At 56.5% G+C, this 7,727-nt stretch overlaps 4 protein-coding genes across 4 annotated transcripts; all 4 read right to left on the bottom strand.

Annotated features, from left to right (window-relative positions):
- DQ04_08131030 (hypothetical protein) lies at positions 1-1,042 on the bottom strand (the record flags this gene model as incomplete). Its single annotated transcript, XM_009315445.1, has 1 exon — positions 1-1,042. A coding segment is annotated over one exon (1,042 nt), but the record flags the coding sequence as incomplete, so codon positions are not given.
- Positions 1,043-1,482: 440 nt separating this feature from the next.
- Positions 1,483-2,586, bottom strand: DQ04_08131020 (hypothetical protein; the record flags this gene model as incomplete). The annotated part of the gene is made up of 1 exon (XM_009315444.1): positions 1,483-2,586. The coding sequence occupies one exon, from the start codon at positions 2,584-2,586 to the stop codon at positions 1,483-1,485; it is 1,104 nt and encodes a 367-aa protein (XP_009313719.1).
- A 1,195-nt stretch (positions 2,587-3,781) lies between these two features.
- DQ04_08131010 (hypothetical protein) lies at positions 3,782-5,488 on the bottom strand (the record flags this gene model as incomplete). The annotated part of the gene is made up of 1 exon (XM_009315443.1): positions 3,782-5,488. One exon carries the CDS (start codon positions 5,486-5,488, stop codon positions 3,782-3,784), a length of 1,707 nt encoding a protein of 568 aa, XP_009313718.1.
- A 205-nt stretch (positions 5,489-5,693) lies between these two features.
- On the bottom strand, positions 5,694-7,388 carry DQ04_08131000 (hypothetical protein; the record flags this gene model as incomplete). Its single annotated transcript, XM_009315442.1, has 1 exon — positions 5,694-7,388. The coding sequence occupies one exon, from the start codon at positions 7,386-7,388 to the stop codon at positions 5,694-5,696; it is 1,695 nt and encodes a 564-aa protein (XP_009313717.1).
- Positions 7,389-7,727: the final 339 nt, after the last annotated feature.

Here is a 7,727-nt window from a genome sequence, read left to right as displayed (position 1 = left end):
CGCCCGCGGTGCCAGCCTCCAGCGTCCGGCGCTTCAGATCCTCCTCTGCTTTCCGACGTTCCTCTTCCTGTCTCTTCAGCTCCTCTTCCTGCTTCCTCAGCTTCTCCTGCTCCACCCTTTGTTTCTCGGCCTCAACAATCTCACCCAGACGGCCAATATGGCTTTGTACCGTCTTCGCTGCAGCTTCCGCAGCTGTTGCCTGCTGGTCGGCCTTATCCGCAGCCGACGTGGCGTTCCCTGCCGCTTCTTGAGCAGTTCTTGCCGCCATCTCCGCTGGCTCCAGTTTCTTCAGAATGTCCGTTGCTGCAACAACACTAACCGCCAGCTCACCCATCTGTTTCGTTCTCTGTTCCATTTTCTGTTTCTTTTTGTCTTCGTCTTCATCTTCCTTTGATACAAGTTCAAGTGAAGTACCAGCTTCCCCACATAAAATAAGGTTTGGCTCCTTTGCGGCCGCCGCTGCTGCTGCTGCGGTTGCATTTGCCTTCTCGAGGGCTGCTCTACCCGCGTTGCGTGCGATCAAGGCCTTCGCTTTGGCTTTCTGGGCGGCCTCCTCAGAATTCCTGATGGCCTCCATGGCTTTTTCTTTCTTTCCCTCAAGGTACTCCTTGGCTGCGGCAGGTGTGCTTGCGGCTGCTTCAGCCTCACCGGCAACTCGGTCGGCCTCTCTCACAGCCGCCTCAGCCTTTCCTGCTGCTTCCTCGGCGGGCCCCTTCGCAGCCAACGCTGCTGGCACAACAGTAGCGGCAGCCTCCCCCAGTTTAATGGCAGTACCAGCCAAATCGTAAGCTTGTTTCAGAATACCGTCTGCCTTTGCTTTCTCTAGAACTTCCCGAATTTTAGTCTCCCTTTCTTCGACAGAGGGTACCTTTGCCACTTTTTTGTTAACCTGCGCCTCCGTTGCGCTCACTGTGCCGCGGTGGCGGTGGCCCCTCAGTCCGACACTTGCCTCCGTCTGTGTGGCAGCAGCCGACACGCACAGCGACACGCAGCACAGCGCGAGAGCCAGCACGGACAGAACGTGGCGCCCCACAGTCATCATTGCCAGAATTGCCTCAGCAGGTGGTCTGCGCAAAAGAGGAAAGAGAGAGAAGAGGCACACACTCACACACCCAATGGCAAGCAAGCCAGGACAGGGCAAGCAACGGCAGCAACAGACAGGCAGCGGTGCAAGGCATCACAACTGTTCAGCATGCAGCGTGGCGCACCAGAACAATGTGTTCGCTTACGAAATAGAACCCACTTTCGGAAGCAGCGCACAGCGGCGCAGCAAGCAAAGCCCAAACACCCAGGAGAGGGGAGAAAACGGGTGCAACACCTTACCAGTGGTAGAGCACCCAATTATGTACAGGCACCGGGGACGACAGCAACGCTGGACCCCGCATGCCTGGCAGCAAAGAAAGAAGAAAAGACACCAAACCCTCTGGGAATGATCCACAGAGCAACACACAATCGCAAGAAAACTAATCATTGCCGTAGCATTTACCACACGGCAGTGCAGAACAGCGCTGCCAGTAACTTAAGCAGCAGAGACGGCGCTTGGGCCCATGCTGGTGCGCTGCTGTCGCCCACGTAGAGGTTAGCAATCGTCTTGCCGTTGTCCTTGTCACTCGCAGAGGCAGAGGCAAGGGAGCCCCCCGCTGACGCAGCAGCTTCGCCCGCGGTGCCAGCCTCATTTTCGGGCGGGGCATCGAGGGAGTCTGCGTTGTCGGTACGTGACACAGTGCCTTCTTCCAGCGTTTTACTTTTCAACTTCTCTGCTTTTCCCTGTTCCACACTTTCATAAACTCTTTGAACAATACTTGTTAGTCGATCTATACCAGTTCTGACGTCGTTCGCGGCAGTTTCGGCAGCACTTGCCTGCTGCTCGGCTTCTTCCGCAGCCAAAGTGGCGTTCGCTGCCGCTTCTTCAGCATCCACTGCCGCTTTCACGGGGCCTTCAATCTTCCTCAGCACAATAAAAACAGCCAGCATCAATGTCTCATTAGATTTCGTATCGGTTGTTAGCAGCGCTTCATCATTCGCAACCTTATTCACAGCTTGCTCTGTGGCCTTCACCGCCTCCCAGGCAGAAGTCGCTGCCGCACTTGCTGCCGCTGCCTTTGACTTAGCGTCCGTTGCTGCCATTTGAGCGCTCCGTATGACATTTTCCGCCTTTTCTTTATTTTCCTCAAGGAATTTCTTAGCCATTGAAGGTGTTCTCGCCGCTTGTCTAGCTTCCATGACAATTCGTTTGGCTTCTATCACGACTTTCTCAGCCTCTCCTGCTGCTTCCAATGCCGTATCCTTTGCAGCCCACGCTGTTGTCGCAGAAACAGTGACATCCTTCTCCTTTGCAGCAGTCTGCTCAGACAAAGTTTTCACACTTTGAAGCTTGGACGGAAAGAACTTCTCAACGTCAGCGATGCGTGCTTCCGTCTCCGGTCTAAGTGAATTCTTAAAGGCTTCAGCCTTCACCAACAGTGTCGTCGGCACTGACTTTTCCACGCTTGCCTCCGTCTGTGTGGCAGCAGCCGACACGCACAGCGACGCGCAGCACAGCACGAGAGCCAGCACGGACAGAACGTGGCGCCCCACAGTCATCATTGCCAGAATTGCCTCAGCAGGTGGTCTGCGCAAAAGAGGAAAGAGAGAGGAGAGGCGCACACACACACTCACTCAGGGACAAACAGGCCAGCACAGGGCAAACAACAGCAGCCACAGAACTGCGGAGAGAAAAAAAAAACACCACACCCACCACACACGTGCCTTTTTCGTAGTACATAATGGGCCGCTTAGGAGAGCCCTGAAAGGAGGATGCTGCAAGGCACCGCAAACAATTCATACGAGATACGATGCCCTTAGCGTAAAAGAGTCATGCACAGTCAATCACACACAGCGGTGCCTCCTACGCGTCGGGCTGACCTCTTATACCCGATTGTGACACGTTGGACGATTATTTGCAGCAGCCGTTTTCACAGCTCTGCAAAGAAGAAATGACATCACTGTAGCACGAGTGGCGTGCATGCAAGCACCATTCGTGAACATCACAACAGCACCATCAAAAGAGACTCTAATCCAGACGAAGTATTGAACCCAGCAGCATCGCCGCAAATAGCATCAATTCCTTAGAAACCAAACAGTCAACCGGGTTGCAAACCGACCATCAGTCGCCGGAGAGCAGTCCCCATATGCGTGACTGTGCTCGGAGAATGAGACAACATCCATCCATGAGACATTTCACTTGCTGTCTTGCGCACAAGAAAGCGACCTTTATGCCTTCAGTGTGACACTCCTTGGCGTGGCATTTCTTCTCACGCATCTCCTTCCTCTTGCTCTTCTTCGCAGTCAACCGAAGATCACTCTAGGCCATGCAATGTAGCTTCCACTGCGGAACAGTAAGTGACTCACTTCGCTCTGCAGACCCGAACAAAAAAAAAAAATCAGGGAAAAGCATTTTGCGTTTCACTCACGTATCTCTATCGTATTGTGCATCATCAACACTTACATCCATCAAAGGGTAGATAATTCTCGAAGACAGCTCGTTCGCAATAAACAAAAATAAATAGGTGCTAACCAAAAAAAAAAAAGTGCCCAAACCACGTTCCTACCCGCCTCCAGCACAAGGCGGAGAGGGTTGAGCAGGCTGGGCCTTTAAACACTCACGCAGTGCGTCAATCCCTGCACAGATATAAGAAAAAAAAAGGAAAATCGTTCTCACTACAAAAAGAAAGGAAAGATCAGCCAGTCCCCTCGCAACCCGAAAAAGGGAGAAAAAAAAANTCCCACAGACACACACCTGTCAGGGAGGCGTGCAATCCTGCCGATTCAAGCAGCCGCGGACGCTCCCCCCCGAGAGAGCTCTGCGATCATCGCCGTCGTTGCTGAAAAGAACCTGGGGTCCGGTGGAGTCCGCCATCTCGCGCGCGCCTCGATGGTCCATCACCCGCCGCAGGCGCTCAATTCCGCCTGAGCCGTGCGACGCCCCGGACTCTTCCAATCGCGACAGCAACGCCTCCAGCTGAGGTGGTCGGTATGCGCGCAGTCCGAGAATGTACTCCCGCATCTTCTCGCCGTCCTCCCCCGCCTCGTTCAGACGCCGCAGCGCGTCGTTCAAGCGAACGCGCAGTTCCTCCGCCACAGTCTCAATGTCGCTAAGGCGCACAGAGAGCGCGAGATTCTGCGCGGCGAGCGAAGAGCCGTCGCCCAGCAGAAGCTGGGTCGTCTCGTCCACCTTCCGGCGTTGGCGCTCCAGCTCCTGCACGCAGCGCCGCAGATCCTCCTCCGCCATCCGCCGGCGACGCGCCTCATCGTCGCACAAGGCGCGGAGGGCCCGCTGCTGCTCCTCCACCACTGCAGACTTTGGCGAGCGGCGCAGCTGCTCTCGCAACGCACCGCATTCTTCTTCCAGCGCCCTCAAGGCACGGAGGGCAGTGTCCCTCTCCCCCCAAGCTCTTTCTACCTCCGTATTCAGCGCCTCCACTCTGGCCAACAACACGTCTCGTTCGGCGTCGCTGCTCTCAGCCCCCACCTGCAGTGTGGAAGTGCACTTCGCCAGCTCCGCATCACCCGCAGACACGGCATTCCTCGCAACTGGGCAATCATCAAAAGAAACCACCGCGGGTCCACGCAACGCGTAAGAATGACGTTCCCTATACTCCTCCGTCTCGACTCTCTCCGCAGACAGCACAGCGCTTCGGTCTCTTTGTGAACGGCCATTACCCCGAATACTTTGTCCATCATACTGCAAGACCTCTACTCGCTTCCTGGGAACAGCTACATCTTCCTGCAGTGCGGAATTAGCCCCGCTCAAACCCTCCAACTTCATCTGCAGTTGCCGGATTAGCTCCGCGTTGGCCCGCAGGTCGAGGTCCTTCTCGCCGTTTGTGCGCTTCAGCCGCGAGATCAGCGGCTTCAGACGGCTGTCAACGAACGTTTGCAACGCAGCGTACTCTTCCTCCGTGTCAGCAAGCCTTGCTTCTACAGCCCTCAGCACTGCCAGCGATCCTTCACCATCCCCCCGACACAAGCCCGCCTCCTCCCGCAGCTGCCGAATCAGATCCGCTTTGGCTCGCAGGTCGAGGTCCTTCTCGCCGTTTGTGCGCTTCAGCCCCGAGATCAGCGGCTTCAGACGGCTGTCAACGAACGTTTGCAACGCAGCGTACTCTTCCTCCATTTTGGCATTTTCTTCTTGAGCTGATACAAAGCGTTCTTGGAGGCCTTTCAACTCCCTTTGCAGAAACAGCTTCTCCTCTGTCGTTTTCTCGACTGCCTTATGAAGCCGCGCTATCTCTTCACTCTGCGCAACGATGGTCTGCTCGCGATTCTTTTCGCCGCTGGCGACGCTGCTCAGCAACTCCTTCAACACACTCTTCTCTTCTTCGGCAGTCGCGAGAGCCCTCTTAAGTTCGTTGTGCTTCCACACGACTGTGCGGGCGTATATTTCAATAACACCAGGAAAGGCATGCGTCCGAAGTCGGCGCTGAATTTCCTCCGCAGGGATGGCCATGCTGTGCGTGACAGACACTCGGCCTACCAGGTCACCACCCCCGATGGCCACCGTCAAGCGCGACAGACACTCGACAGGTACCCCCAGCGCCTGCGCCACGTCGCGGCAGAACGCCGTGCGCAGCCCCGACGCGTCGCTGAGAAGGACCTCGGGCCACGCATCACCCTGGAAGCGCCGCTCATGGTGCGTGACAATGGAAGGAGCGTCACCANCGCAGGTCGAGGTCCTTCTCGCCGTTTGTGCGCTTCAGCCGCGAGATCAGCGGCTTCAGACGGCTGTCAACGAACGTTTGCAACGCAGCGTACTCTTCCTCCGTGTCAGCAAGCCTTGCTTCTACAGCCCTCAGCACTGCCACCGATCCTTCACAGCCAGACTCCCCCAGGACCGTCATAGCGGTCAAACTGGGGGTATCACATGCACCGGCACTACCACCATACCCCACATTATCGCCCGGCATCGTTGTCAGCTCACAGGAACGCGGACGGGCAGGATCTGAACCCACTCGCGATGTAAGATCTCCTTCGTCCGTCGCCGCACCGCCGTCAGGTGGGCGTCGATCGCGCAGTTTCTGTCGTAGTGGCGTGTTGTCGTCCCTCAGCGCCTGCTGGGACTGCTTCTCATGGAACAGTTCAAGCTTCGCTCTACGGCGCTCAGACTCCAACAGCTTCGTCAGCCTCGTCACTTCGCTGCGCAACGCCCCAATATCCTCATGGGCTTTGGCGGTCACACCCTTTTCCCCCTCTCCCTCTCTTGGCAGTGGGGCAATCTCGCCCAGTGAGTCGGCTTCAAGCACGATCGGCACAGACTCGGCGTTCCAGCACTGAATATGGCCGGCAGACCCTGTGCTCCATACCTTCCACGCAACAGTCGGCACAATCTTGCGGATGGCGAGCACCGATGTGTGTCCCAGCTGCGCCAACTGCGACAGGTCCTGCACCGGTGCGAGTGCCTTGGGGCTCCACAGCAGCATTCGCCCGTGCTTGTCGCCGCTCCACACACGGTGATCTACAAGCGTCAAGCAGCTGACCGGCGCAGAGTGGCCACGCAGCACCTTGACGCACTGCAATGTTTGAAGATCCCACACACGTATTGTGGCGTCCTCCCCGGCGGACCACAACTGATTGTTCGGAGCAACAAGCTCAAGCGCAAGGACTCCCAGCGAGTGCCCAACAAACGTGTGCATGCACGTCTTCTCGTCTTTCGTCATCTCTACAGGGGCGTAGGGGTCCCACGCCCTCACCGTGCCGTCGTCGCTCCCCGAGAAAAGCACGCCGCCCGTCGCGCCAGAATACGGGCAGAAGCAGCGGACGGTATTGCTGTGGCCGAAGAACAGCCGCTCGTACTGACAAGTAGTCTTATCCCAACGGTATATCTTCCAGTCCCGGCCACCAGTGTAGACGCACCCCTCCATCTCAACCATACACTCCACTGCCCCATCGTGCTGTAGAAACTCACCCTCCAGTGCAAAGCTGGCGACGTCATGGACGCGGATGAACCCGTCGCTAAATGCCGCCCACACCTTGCCCGTTTGTTCAATAAAAAGCAGACACGTGCAGAAGGCACCCGCACGACCCTCCAGCACCCTCATCTCCGTCCCCTTTGGAACGGCACGGGCACGAATCGAGCCGTCAGTGTCGGCCGTCCACGCAACGTGGTCGCTCACAACCTCCACGTGACGCACGGCGCCTTCCACACTGAAGAGAGGCGTCACATCCATCACACGGCTGCTGAACTTGCTGTGGTTCGGAGTGGACGAGCGGCTTTTTCTGACACGGGTGCGAGTCGTGCTACGGTTCGGAGAGAGACGACTTTGGCGCTGTACACTCGTGCTAGGACTCCGCGACACACTGAACAGTTGTTGGAACGACGTTGATGTCGCGGTGCGCCGTGTGCTGCTCATGTCTGTACTGGTGACACGGCGTTCCCCTCGTGGGATTAGAAACGTACAAGCAATCAACTGGGCACCAATATATATATATATATATTGACGCGCACAAGGAAGAAAAAAAAACAGAAACGAACGTAAGCTTGGTCGTGAAGCAGCCCAGCTACCCGCTCTCCAACTCGCAGCTAAACAGAGAACCACGCACGACAACGATGATGGCCGGACAAACTCCTTCTCGCTCCAACTATGACACCATGCAAAAGGAAACAGAGACCGCGGGAGAGAAAAGGAATACACACAAACGCCACACACACAGCTACCCAACAACGCACAGCAGGAACAAAGAAATGAAGG

The sequence above is a fragment of the Trypanosoma grayi genome, assembly GCF_000691245.1.
Source record: "Trypanosoma grayi strain ANR4 Tgr_813_V1, whole genome shotgun sequence".
NCBI lineage: Eukaryota > Euglenozoa > Kinetoplastea > Trypanosomatida > Trypanosomatidae > Trypanosoma > Trypanosoma grayi.
Note: the sequence above shows the minus strand (reverse complement) of the source record. Positions and strands in the feature narration are given on the sequence as shown.